Source organism: Amblyomma mixtum, chromosome 10, assembly GCF_055824585.1.
Source record: "Amblyomma mixtum isolate Tamu chromosome 10, ASM5582458v1, whole genome shotgun sequence".
NCBI lineage: Eukaryota > Metazoa > Arthropoda > Arachnida > Ixodida > Ixodidae > Amblyomma > Amblyomma mixtum.
In genome coordinates, this window is record NC_143021.1 from 42024642 (window position 1) to 42038566 (window position 13925).

At 45.0% G+C, this 13925-nt stretch overlaps 1 protein-coding gene across 1 annotated transcript in view; it reads left to right on the forward strand.

Annotated features, from left to right (window-relative positions):
• The first annotated feature begins 3894 nt into the window (after window positions 1–3894).
• sand (potassium two pore domain channel sandman) overlaps window positions 3895–13925 on the forward strand; it is a 212492-nt gene continuing 202461 nt past the window's right edge. The window contains exon 1 of the mRNA XM_089563305.1: window positions 3895–4434. Within this exon, the coding sequence (XP_089419431.1) occupies window positions 3987–4434 (448 nt within the window). The 5' untranslated portion in view covers window positions 3895–3986. The remainder of the gene's footprint in view (window positions 4435–13925) is intronic.

The window sequence follows — 13925 nt, forward strand, 5'->3', positions numbered from 1 at the left end:
CACGCTGCTACGTTTTTTCCAGTTGTATCAATACGAACTGGCCCAAACTTCGGTGCTTTCGGAAAGTGATTCTGACTACTTGTCACTACAAAAAACTGTAGTAGCAAATGCAGACTGGTATCAGCGATGTGGTATGAACATTAACAAAAACGAACCAATAATAATAAAAATCATTAGTAAAAAAGTGCCAGGTTGCACAGTTATATACTTCACAACTATCCCATTTTAGAAGTAGAGAGCTATAAGTACCTCGAAGTATCCCTCAATAGCAAGCTTACTTGATCCTCTCATATAGCTGACTTCTGCTCATCAGCAGTAAAGAAGTTATGGTTTATTAAAAAAAAGGAATTCTGCCGTCAGTACTAGACTCACTGCATACATGGCTTGGGTTAGGTCCCGACTTGAACATGCGGCAGCAGTGTTGAACCTGGATAACAAGGAACATTGCTCAAATGGAGCGTGTTCAGCGAAAAGCAGTTTGTTTTATTTACGGTAAGTAATTAAGGACAAACTCTCCAACTGCATTAATTCGAAAGAGTAATTTACAGTTCTGGGCAATAAGAAGAAAAGTTACCCGTCTAGTACTGCTTCATAATTACATGACTGGGCATCTGAAGGTAGGTCTTCCTTATTGTGAAACTGGCGGGCACTAGGAGAACACGACATGTGCATGAGCAGTGATTAGCACCAATTTTCTCAAGAACTAGTCCGTTTAAGCACAGTTTTTTCCCGAATACTGTCGCGGCGTGGAATAGTCTTCCTTCGGTAATATGTAAATCCAAGTATTTTAAGAAGGAGCTAGAGAATTTATTGTATGGCTCCTCCTAGCACTGTTTGATGACTCTGGATTTGTGTCCTGTTTATTGACTTGCGGCGCAGTACCTGATGCTTTTATGGGTTTACTTTTAGTTGTATGACCTTCCAGCTTGAGCCAACACTGGCTTCCGGTATATTAAAATAAATAAATAATAAATAAATCTCTAGGTACATCCGTATCACGTAGAGACAAATGGACTCATTGCCTACCTGGCAAAAGAAACAACTGCCTTACGCACTGGGGCATTCGAGTTTTCAACATTGCCTCCTTGTTTGGGGCACCGCAACTAATACAAGCAAGAATTAGGGTGGGCGTGTATAAAAGGAAAGGAAAATAATAGAGCCCAGCCCGCACCGCTTAGAGCACAACGGGCTTAAACCAATATAAAATAAATAAAACGGAAAAGAAAATTTTGCATTCCAGAAAAAAAGGGGGGGGGGGGGGGGTCTACCATCATCAGCGAAACCACAGCCGAGGGGGGGCCCGGCTCAACGACCTGTATTTCTGTGCTAATTATACAACTGTTCTTGCAATCTTGACGTACATTTTTCTTGAAGGTTTTTTTTTTCTCTAGCTAACTTAATTCCACAACTAATCTTTGCATCTTGACGTACAATAGTCTTGGTGTCTTGTTTTCCACCAGTGATGTGAAGTTCTCGTAGGCCTCAGTATGCCAGGTGGTGAAAGTCGCTCCGTCTTCCGAGCTCTCAATTACTTCCTGCAAAGCTTGTTAAAAACTCAAGCACATATTAATTCCTCTTAAGAGAAGAGAAACCGATAGGAAACTTAATATTTGTATAAAAGAGGCAATAAAAAGTAACAACAAGAATACGTAACAGATAAAAAAAATCCAGAGTCGCCGCAGCATGGGGTGTATTTGATGTATTACTTTCTGTTGTTCAATATGGTTACTATTGTTCGTTTTAAAGAGAAAATCTCCTATTGCTCTCTCATTGGATGCGCTGTTAGGTATTTAAATATATTTACTGCAGTACCTATTTTATTCAGAAATAAAAGGTATGGATGAAATAGGAAATATTAGCATATAAATTGAATATATAAAGATGTTAGTGCATTTCGATTGATTAATGTTTTGTTTTAATTATACATTCAGCACTACGAACATTACCCTCGTTCCTAGGATATTAAGATTAAAAAGGTGTCACCTACTGCTTAGGACTTGGATCCCAAGCAGCATAAGGCACCCCAGGATATGGATCCCAAGCAGTATACGATCCCTTTTCCTTTTTTTATTTTTTAGGTGATGGAACAAGACTTTCTTTTTTAATGAATCCCACTTTTTTTTCTCTCTCTCTTAGTCCTTTGCACTGACCGAGAAACATGCCTGCCTCGGGGGTTATGACTCATCTCCACTCTGTGAAACCAGCCTAATACAAGCAGAGGGAACATACGTTTACTGTAAAAAGTACTTTTAATAAGGTTCGTCCTTGCACTAAGAAGAAAGGACACAACGAGGAAACACACGCGACTTGTACAGAGGGCAAATTTCAACTGGTTTATTAACCGAACTTGTCCTATAACATAATTTTTTGTCGCAAGTACGTGCCTATTATAAATGAACCAACTCGCCCCCCCCCCCCCCCAAAAAAAAAAGCAAAAAACAAAACAACCATCAATTGTATTTCTGCGGCTAACAAAAAATGTACAGGGTTGGTCAAACGTTTCCAGGCCACAGGGTCTGCTTCAGAGCTGTATAGTCAGGCAGTTACGGCACCCGCGAAGCTCAAAATAATTGCGGAGCGTTACAGAAGTATTGTTGTGACCTCCGACAACCTTTATAGCCGTATCGACATCTTAAGTGCCAGGATATGCAGGAGTCAATCGGACCCTGTGGCCTGGGAACTTATGACCACCCGTGTACCTCATCGAAGGCACACTGCGCCGTTGTTTGAAGAACACCAGTCGCCTATGGCACTGCACGGAATGTTATGGGCAAAAAGCTTTCGCCACTTAATGCATTCCGACACTGCCCCATTTTAGCACAGTTGCCTTGCGAAAGGACGTAACTACAACACACGATACAGAAATTATAAAAAAGAAACAATACGTATAAACTACAGCACCGAGAAACTTACCTACAGAAATTCCAGCTTTTTAAATGATCATTGTCCTACTGCGAACATTATTCACGAAAGAAAGTCTTTGAAAGTTCGCAAAAATAACATCGCTCTGTACCTCTTCTCACTCCAGGCGTATAAATGGTGTTCAATTTTCTCTTGTTTTCATGTATCTGTGTCATCATCATCAGCCTGACTACGCCCACTGCAGGGCAAAGGCCTCTCCCATGTCTCCCCAATTAACCCTGTCCTTCGCCAGTTGAAGCCCGTATCCCCGAAGACCTCTTAATCTCATCCGGCCACCAAGTTTTGTGCCGCGCCCTGCTACGCTTGTCTTCCCTAAAAACAGCCTATAGATGCTCAATATGAACCGCAACAATATAGACCGCTGGGTCTGCATTTCCATTCAGCGTGTTTTCTACCCTGAACGTTTTGTGCTCCTGAACAAGAGGGGTCAGACCCTTCTTCATGTCCGCTATCTAGACAACTGTAACTGCGTTGTTTAAGCAAAAGCGCGTGCTTCATACGGGGCATGTCATCCCCTCTTCGTTCACACCCAGAATAACACTCCAGCTCCGAATGACGCTGGAGTCTGCTTGATTCTGGAGTGCGGCACTCCGAGCCAAACCTCGGGTGCATCGAGAGCGCGGCGATGCCAGCGCGACGCTACGGCGCATTCCAGGGCCCGGAAGCGCGTTTACCGTTGTTCGGAGCGTTTTGCTGATGGGCGCGCCCCGATAGCCGAGCCCGATTCGGCGGAGCTGCCTGACTGACCGGCATTCAGTTCCCTCAAGGATGCGCCGCCGGCTCGGTTTGTTTAGCCGACCCACAGAGCTCGGCGAGGGAGAGCCAAGCCTCGGGAACGCTGACGTCACGAGCCCGGAGCGAGCCTGCGTGGGTGACGTAGAGCAACCGGGGAGCCGCGTCACGGCGCGAGAGCGCGCGTCCGCTTGGCGGCGCGCCGTCGTGCGCGCTTTTATTTGCCAGCGCTGTTAATTTGGGAGGGTTGTTGCGCATGCGCACGGGGGCTCTGCGGCGGCAGTGCGCAGCCATGCCGGCATGGAGGCGGCGGGCGCGTCGCTGAGCGGCCCATGGAGCGCAAGCGGTCCTCTCGCCGGCACCACCACCACCACGGGGCCGCCGTGGCTCCGCCCGAGAACCGCTGCAAGTCGTGCTGCCGAAAGTTCACCGCGTTCCTCTTCTCGCACGTGGGCCTGTGCGCGCTCGTGGTGGGCTACAGCATCCTGGGCGCGTTCGCGTTCCGCGCACTCGAGGCGCCCTACGAGGTGGAGAAGGCGAGCCAGGTGATCGCCATGCGCCGCGACACCGTGGCGCGCCTCTGGGAGATCACCGACCGGCTCAACGTGCTCTACAAGGAGAACTGGACCGCGGCCGTGTCGCACGAGATCCTCGACTTCCAGGCGCGCCTCATCGCGGCCGTCAAGGACGGATACGACGGAAAGGAGATCGGCGCCGGCGGACAGCAATGGTCCTTCTCGGGCGCCTTCCTCTACTCGCTCACCGTCATCACCACCATCGGTGAGACTTCGCAGCGCTGCTCCTTCCGGATGATTGAGACGCATGATTTTGCTATCGGCATGCTAAGAGCATCACTTTCTAACTTTACAATTCAAGTATCAAATTTTTGCCGGGCGCAGAGACCTAACCAGGATTAGATAAAATCGAAAGGCGCGTAAGTATGACACTGGCGAATTCCACCAACTACGCCTGGTCACGTGTAGTTGCCTCTGGCCACGAAAGCGGCGTCCCGTCCTCCAGTGACAGCATTTTGGGGAAGTGCCTTCTGCCGAAATAAGATACAGTAATCACTGCGGGTGCTGTCAACTTGAAAACAGCTGCCGTGACACAAAAGTGCGAAATGTCGCTCTTTTTTTTCGAATTTGCGTTGTACAGGTCAATGCGTATAGACGCTTTTGCTGGTGCGTTATGGAAGCCCATCTTGGAAGGCTATTGGTGAAATAGGGAGAGGGCTTCTTGGCTGCGAAACCGGAGGAAGAGCCTCCTACTTGGACGTACTGCCGCCTTACTTTCATGTAGGGTAGAATCCACCGGATTCGTCTGTGTGGTGTGCTTCTTTGTCGGTGCGTTGCCTTTTTGTGCTCTTCATCTACTAGCACCAGCTTGCCCCAGAACGTGTTCAACTGAGAATTCGAGAAGTCGTGTGCAATGTTCATGCTAGAAAACATAAAAACTATACTGACCGTGTTCAGCGCATTCACATGCATTCGTGGAAAACGGAGAAACGAGGAAAACTTGTAGGGCAACGGAATGCATGGAGATGTGCTGACAGTGATGCGGGCCATGAAATCTGTCCTACAAAGAAGAGGCTGAGAAGACAAGCGCGCGTTAATCATCTCGCAGGGAGGCCCACGTATAAAGTTGAGGAGGCTAATGCTCATCACTGCATGTCTGCCCTTTCGAAAGCGATGGGTACTGTAAGAACGAAATGTGCCGGCAATTTTTCAGTGTTTAAGCGAAGTGGTGAGCTGTGTCATGTTTGAGCGCGCGTCGCAGAGTTAGTTAGATGCTCGGATGAGATAAGATGGGATAAGTTCGCCGCCAGTGGACAGGTTGTTTGGGAGCTATGGGGGAGCCTTTTGTCCTGCAGTGGGCCTAGTTGGAGCTAATTATGATGATGAGAGCTATATTTACTTAGTTATGCCTGGTATAATTCATGATACTTCACATTCAACAATGTTTTCGAGAAGTGATAAGCAGGTTGTGATAAGCCATGTCAAAAGTATCAGCTACCATCTTCGTCGACAAGATAATTGTACATTATCCCGCAATACGACAGGGAACAGTCATTTTGCACACAGTAATGATTATGCCCTCATTTCCGCATTAAGGATAAGCATATTTCAGAATTATTTTACAGAAGTCCATTTGTAAGTCAGCGCTTGTCTCATGTCCCGGTGTTTTGCGCTGTTCTGCCACAAATGGAAAGGGAAGAAAGTTGGGCGAGTTGGTACTTGTTCATTATTCACAACAGCGCGCGAAACACGGACAAAAGGGGAAGACTCAACAACACAAGCGCTGACTTCAGCTGAAATTTATTGCGGAAAAGGGAGAGTATATCTACATCTCTATATATACATATAGAGTATATGTATACATCGATGTATATATACAGAGTCTATATACATCGATTTCCTCAAGGGTGCCCATCTCGATTGTTAGCCCGATTAAGGACGCGTCCAGTATTATCTTCCTCTGGCAGCGTGTGCTTTTGTTTTTGTTGTTGAACACGTGGCGATGACGGTTCCGATTAGGTTTTTTTTTTTCGCAGATGTATATATACTCTTCCTTTTCCGTAATAAATTTCAGTTGAAGTCAGCGCTTGTGTTGTCGATTCTCCCCCTTTTGTCCGTGTTTCGTGCGCTGCTGTGAATAATCATTTGTAAAGCAGGAGTCGGGGGGGGGGGGGGTTGTACGTCACTGATCGTCCTAATTGGTTGGGTCAAGCGCATGGTATTTGAGCAAAGGGAGAAAAAGATATATGGCGACATGAGAAGCAATAGTAAACTAGTACAGTAGGATGTATCACTGTCGACGTTGTAGAGAATGCACCTCTGTATCCACCTGGCATAAAGTAATTTACAGGTGTGTTCAGGTTACCAAGTTATAAACAGCCGTGTAATGGTGACAAGGTCGCCCAGCAGTGGTTGGCTCCGCTAATTACGCGTTTGTGATTTTCAAAAATGAGTGGCATGAATGGCGTCAGATTACTCGAAGGAGTATTCAAGAAGCGTAGCTTCCTAGGCCATGGTTGTGAGAAAAAAGAGAGGGCGTGTTCACAAAAAGGAGTACACAGGAGGACGCTGGAAACAAGTGAATTTTATTTGGTGAAAATTTCTCCAACAAACCACGGCGCACATTCGCATAAGCAAAAACAACGTCGACAAAAAAGGAAATTTTTGGTGCAGCTGCTGCTATCTTGCAGGTGACGAACTATGTCCCGCTCATGAATCTGTTCTCCCTTGGAGTAAGGAAGCTGTCGCTGACGAGCTAAGTGCTCAGCTTCTTGACTTGCGCCCTCGAATGTTTGTTGCTTTTTGCCAGCTTTGTTGCTGCTCACGCGCATACGGCTGTGTTGACGCTTTTCACCGAGTAAAATTCACTTGTCCATCCTCTTGTCTGCTCCTTCTTGTAAACGCGCCCTTTTCTGCTGCTGTTTTTTTTTCCCGTACTCAGACAAATTCTGTGAGATGGTTCCACGCCGCACTGTTTTATAGCGCAGCTCTTCGAAACATTTACCAGCGCTGCAACAGGGGACAGGGAACAAGAAGAGACGGACTTGACGACCGCTACTAACTGAAAGTTTGCGATGGCTTAGTGGTTACGGCGCTCGGCTGCTAGCCGGAAAGACGCGGGTTCGATCCTGGCCGCGGCTGCAGATTTTCGATGGAGGCGAAATTCTAGAGGCCCATGTACTATGCGATGTCAGTGCACGTTAAGCAACCCGAGGTGGTCGAAATTTCCGGAGCCCTTCACTACGGCGTCCCTCATAGTCTGAGTCGCTTTGGGACGTTAAGCCCCAATAAACCAATAAGTGAAAGTTTATGGAAACTTACATGGCTAATATACTCCCTCCTGACGACCAGAAGCGCATGCGCCACCATTCCTGAGAAAAGCATAAAAGGTGTGCATCCGAATAGGACAGTTCACATTCATGGATGATTGCTGGCGGTGTGCTTACGCATGTGTCGCTGCTTTTATGAACACAATGTGCTTCACTCAATTCCCTAGTCAATTTATCTCGATGCTTGAACGTAATCTTGGCCTTATGAATTACAAGAAACCTTATTATTTCAGGTATAGTCATTTTCAAATGCCTCTGATGAGAACGAATTATGGTATGCAGCACATTGATTACTTAATTCCTGATTGACTTAATAAACACCCACGTATTATGGAACTTCTGCAGCAGCCTCGTTCCCCCCGTAACTTCAAGAACAATGTTAAAATGTACCTTCTGTCCCTGTCTCCTCCATAAAATGTCCAGTTTCTAGTTTTTTTTGTTTTTTGCTTTTTTACTCGCTGGGTGTATGTCCAGGTTCGCTATTTTGGGTTTTTTTGTCCTTAAGATGTAGGAGGCATGCGATGCGGTTTTCATTGTTTTTGGTTTGCGTGCTATTTCTCCCCTTGCCTGTATGTTAATTCTGTGTATCTCAATGTTTGCTATTTCAATTTTTTTGTTTTGTCCTGGAGACATTTTAGCTATGCGTTGTTTCCTTCATTTTTCATTGCATCTGTGTTAATTATGTGTAACTCATTGATCGTTACATATAATTCATGTAGTACGTATGCGATGGTGTTACTTTTCTTGTTTTGCTTTGTGTACTTTGCTGTGTGATTTGCCACCTCCCTGAGCAATGTAACGGGTGACGGGGCCACGTCAGGCAAAAAATGAATTGCCTTTTGTCCCGTCACCTCTGACAAATTGATGTCAAAAATAAACTTCACTTCACTTCTATTAAGGAGCGGATGGTATGCTTTATTGTCCGACATTTTGGACACACTTCCATCATAAGTCTCTGTAATGTAGGGCGAAATTGGATGATGGAGCACATTACAAGGACGTTTTATGTTGGCGCAAGCGCGTGTTTCCTCGTTTGGCCGATATGCCAAACGGGCATTTTACCGCATGTAAAAGGAATACCATAGAAACACTCCTTCTGCACATGACACAAGACGCATCTCATGTATCGCGTGACACCCCTTCTTAGTTTTTGTTTCTGTTCTGTGGCTCTTATATCAACTGTAGCACAAAATTTTCCTCGCTTATTTGGAGCCGAAATGAACACCTTAACCCCATATCTGCTGCCAATAAGAGAACATTGGCAATAGAACCGGCGCATAAGAGCGGGCAGCTACACCAAAACGAAGGAGGTGGAAAGCGGGGCTGCTACGCCGGCTGTGGGGCTCCTGAACGCTGCCAGAATGTGCACCGTAGCTTATGTGCGACCGCATTCGATATACGAAGAGGCAAGAAGCGTAGCAGGCGGCCGGATGGATCCATCCTTTGTGACGGCGGGAGGCCAGGGCGGGACGCGGCGCGTGCCCTCTTTGGTGGGAGGAGGGGTTGTTTTGAATGGCAAGGGAAGGAGCACATTAGCTGGAGACGCATATGGGAGAAGCCCTGGGCTGATGGGGACCCCTCCGTCCCCGGGCGACGCACATTCCAAGTTTTCACGAAAAGGACGCACTCCCTTGCTCATTATGTATTCATTGATACTGCGCCCTTGTTTCCAAGACCTTAGCGGGGTGGATACAAAAATCAAATAAAAAACAAAAGGTGCTAAATACAACGGCTCATAACAGAAGCCATACGAGGTCACTCGCTACATGCTAAGGTAGGCAGTGAGGGAAATGCGACTCAACGCACAACAGGCAAGGATGAAAGCAGATAATAAATTCACTCACTGTGCAAAGACAAATGCGGCTCAAATAATGCCAATGATCCTTTGGTTATTCCACTCATTAATACTTGGAGGAAAAAACGAAGCTATTCTTTATCGTAGTTAGTAGTGTTTTTTTTTCTAGCGTTTGTGTGGGCATGCTCCTTCTTCGTCTCGTCTTCATTCATTCATTCATTCATTCATTCATTCATTCATTCATTTTATTTGTTCTTCACAGCATGACGTACACATCGTGAAAGGGGCCAAGAAGAAAAGCCGTTCCTTTACGGCTTGAAAAAAAATCTTGGCCCCCCTGGCATTGACGGCAACGAAGCAACACAATCCAGAAACAAATGTACAGAACAAAACGTACAGAAATATACAGAAACAAACAAAATTATAACTTGACATATTTATGAATGATATGGCGACAAGCTCATGTCACGGTCGGGGAATTAAGACAGTTATAATGAAACAGTGGCGAAATATATCTACAAGGTGTTTCGTTTATGAAATGCGTGGTGTGTATTATGCAAATTAATAAAACAACGCCTTCAGGTTCCGGAAATTTAGTTCTTAAATATCTGTTTCTGCTTTAATATGTTCATTTAGTAATCGAGGCAGGTTATTCCCATAGTTCGTACGGCATTTTGGCACATTCCAACGGCCTGTTGTCCTCGTATTATAGGCCGCGTTGCCTATTAATTCTAAGTTCGATATGTCCAAAAACAGCCTTTGATTTTCCTTCATGCTGAGTTTATATTCGCGTAGTAGTTTATAATGATACATTTTAGTTACTGGTATGACCTTACGATTTCTGAAGATAAGTTTACTTGAGTGAAATTTAGGCGAATTATTAATTATCCGTAAAACCTTTTTTTTGCATTCTTAAAAGACTACTGAGGTTTTTGTCGGTCGTTGTGCCCCAGAATAAATGAAAATAGTTTATGTAGGAAGAAAATAAGGCATAATAAATGGCTAGGTTTGCAGACATTGGAAAGACAACGATTTCGATTGAGTATACCTGTTATGGAACATAATTTCTGCAATATATGGTTTACGTGGTCATCCCATTGCAACGTCTTGGAAAAGAAAACGCCCAATACCTTTATAATTTCGACCACCTCAATCTTTGTGCCTTTAAATAGAAGATCGCAATCGGTAGACAGCTGCTTACCCTTGGGGTGAGAAATTACTGCTTTTGTTTTTTTGTATTAATAATGAGTTGATTACTGTCTTTCCAAGCTTCCACCTTTTTTAAGGCTATGTTTCCTTTAACGAACGCGTCAGCACAAGAGGATGAAGGCACAAATATACTAGTGTCGCCTGCTTATATAACAAACTTCAGGTCAGATGATATACATCATCATCATCATCAGCCTGACTTCACCCACTGCAGGGCAAAGGCCCCCAATTAACCCTGTCCTTTGTCAGTTGCCAGGCCACAGGGTCTGCTTCACAGCTGTATAGTCAGGCAGTTACGGCACCCGAGAAGCTCAAAATAATTGCGGAGCGTTACAGAAGTATTGTTGTGACCTCCGACAACCTTTATAGCCGTATCGACATCTTAAGTGCCAGGATATGCAGGAGTCAATCGGACCCTGTGGCCTGGGAACTTTTGACCACCCGTGTACCTCATCGAAGCCACACTGCGCCGTTGTTTAAAGAACACCAGTCGCCTATGGCACTGTACGGAATGTTATGGGCAAAAAGCTTTCGCCATGCATTCCGACACTGCCCCATTTTAGCACAGTTGCCTTGCGAAAGCACGTAACTACAACACACAATACAGAAATTATAATAAAGAAACAATACGCATAAACTGCAGCACCGAGAAACTTACCTACAGAAATTCCAGCTTTTTAAATGATCATTATCCTACTGCGAACATTATTCACGAAAGAAAGTCGTTGAAAGTTCGCAAAAATAACATCGCTCTGTACCTCTTCTCACTCCAGGCGTATAAATGGTGTTCAATTTACTCTTGTTTTCATGTATCTCTGTCATCATCATCAGCCTGACTACGCCCACTGCAGGGCAAAGGCCTCTCCCATGTCTCTCCAATTAACCCTGTCCTTCGCCAGTTGAAGCCCCCGTATCCTTTTACTTTTACTGCTTTTGTTTTTTTCTGTATTAATATAGAGTTTATTACTGTCTGTCCAAGCTTCCAAATATTTAAGGCTATGTTTCCTTTAACGAACGCGTCAGCACAAGAGGATGAAGGCACAAATATACTAGTGTCGTCTGCTTATATAACAAACTTCAGGTCAGATGATGTACATCATCATCAGCCTGACTACACCCACTGCAGGGCAAAGGCCTCTCCCACGTCTCTCCAATTAACCCTGTCCTTTGTCAGTTGCGGCAACTGTATCCGCGCAAACTTCTTAATCTCATCCGCCCACATAACTTTCTGCCGTCCCCTGCTACGTTTGCTTTCTCTTGGAATCCACTCCGTTACCCTTAAGGACCAGCGGTTATCTTGCCTTCGCATTACATGCCCTGCCCAAGCCCAATTCTTCCACTTGATTTCAACTAAGAGGTCATTAACCCGTGTTTGTTCCCTCACCCACTCCGCCCTTTTCCGATCTCTTAACGTTACACCTATCCTTTTCCTTTCCATAGTTCGCTGCGTTGTTCTTAACTTAAGCTGAACCCTCTTTGTTAGCTAGCACGTTTCTGCCCCATAGGGGAGTACTGGTAAGATACAGCTGTTGTATACTTTTCTCTCTTGAGGGATATTGGTAAACTACCATTCATGATCTGAGAGAACCTGCCATATGCGCTCCACCCCATTCTTATTCTTCTAGTTATTTCCCTCTCATGATCCGGATCTGCGGTCACTACCTGCCCGAAGTAGACATATTCTCTTACTACTTCCAGCACCTCGCTACCAAGTGCGAACTGCTGTTCCCTTGCTAGGCTGTTGAACATTAGTTTGGTTTTCTGCATGTTAATTCTTAGCTCCACCGTTGTGCCCTGCCTGTCTAACTGATTGATCATGCTTTGCAGTTCATGTCCTGAGTGGCTTAGCAAGGCAATGTCATTAGCGAATCGCAAATGACTCAGGTATTCTCCATTAGCTCTTATCCCTAATTGTTCCCCCATTCCAGTCCCCGGAATACCTCCTGTAAGCAGGCAGTGAAGAGCATTGGCGAGATCGTGTCTCTTTGCCTGACACCTTTCCGTATTGGAATTTTATTGCTAACTTTATGGAGAACTATAGTAGCTGTGCAATCGTTATAAATATCTTCCAATATTTTCACATAACAGTCTTCTACAACCTTATTCCGCAATGCCTGCATGACAGCTAAGGTTTCCACTGAGTCAAATGCTTTCTCGTAATCAATGAGAACCAGCACGGATTCCGGAAAAACCGATCATGCCAGTCACAACTCTTTGAGCTTGTGACTGACCTTCATCAATCCCTACACATGACTCATCTCACAGACGCCATTTTCATCGACTTTACAAAAGCCTTTGACCGTGTTGCCCACAAACGCTTACTGCTAAATACCCGAAATTTACAGCTCGACGACAAAACAACTACCTGGATCGAGCAATTCCTAACCGATCGTTACCAGTCGGTCAAAACTGAGAACCTCATTTCTAAACCCACTCGCGTATTATCCGGTGTCCCGAAGGGCTCAGTATTAGGGCCATTACTTTTTCTAATTTATATAAACGACATAGCCTCTAATATTACTTCATCAATACGCCTTTTCGCAGATGACTGCGTAATATACAGGCAGATAACCACCCCGACTGATGCACTAGCTCTCCAATCAGAGCTAACAGAACTAACTGAATGGTGTTCAACGTGGCAGATGGATATTAATGTCAGTAAAACTAAGCATGTAAGATTCTCTAGCGTAGCAGAAACATCACAGAAAAATTACCGGTTAAATAATAGTGGAATTGACTCCGTGTCGTGTATAAAATATCTGGGAGTGTTTTTCAGTCAGAACTTAACCTGGGATGCTCACATTGAATACATAACTAATAAAGCCTTTAAAAAAATTGGTCTCTTGAAACGCCGTTTACCCCTTGCGAACGCTGAAACACGGCACAGCGCTTATACAACGCTTATCAGGTCATCTGTTGAATACGCTTCTGTTATATGGAACCCCTCCCACGCGATTCTTACAAATGCTCTAGAAGCAGTACAAAATAAAGCCGTCAGATTCATACTGTCATTCTACTCACGTCATCAAAGCGTATCAGCAATGAAGCAAGCCATGAATCTTCAACCTCTTGCTACACGTAGAAAGTTCGCCCGGTTGTCATTATTTCACACCTTATACTATAGCGAAACGCCATTCTGCCGAAATCATATCTTTCTTGCACCTCATTGTTCAGCTCGCCTGGATCGTGCGCATAAGGTACGTCCGATTTTCGCTCGGACACTAAAATATCAGAAGTCACCGCTGGTTCTGTCAATAAATGAATGGAACTCATTGCCATCCAGCATTGTCGGCCATACTGAATTATCATCTTTTCAAACAGCTTTACTAACATTTCTGAACACGGAAAATGCGTCATAGAGTGCTAGATGATTTACCGTGTCCGTGACTTTTTGGCGGTCGTTTTTTGCTTTGCCATTTCTTG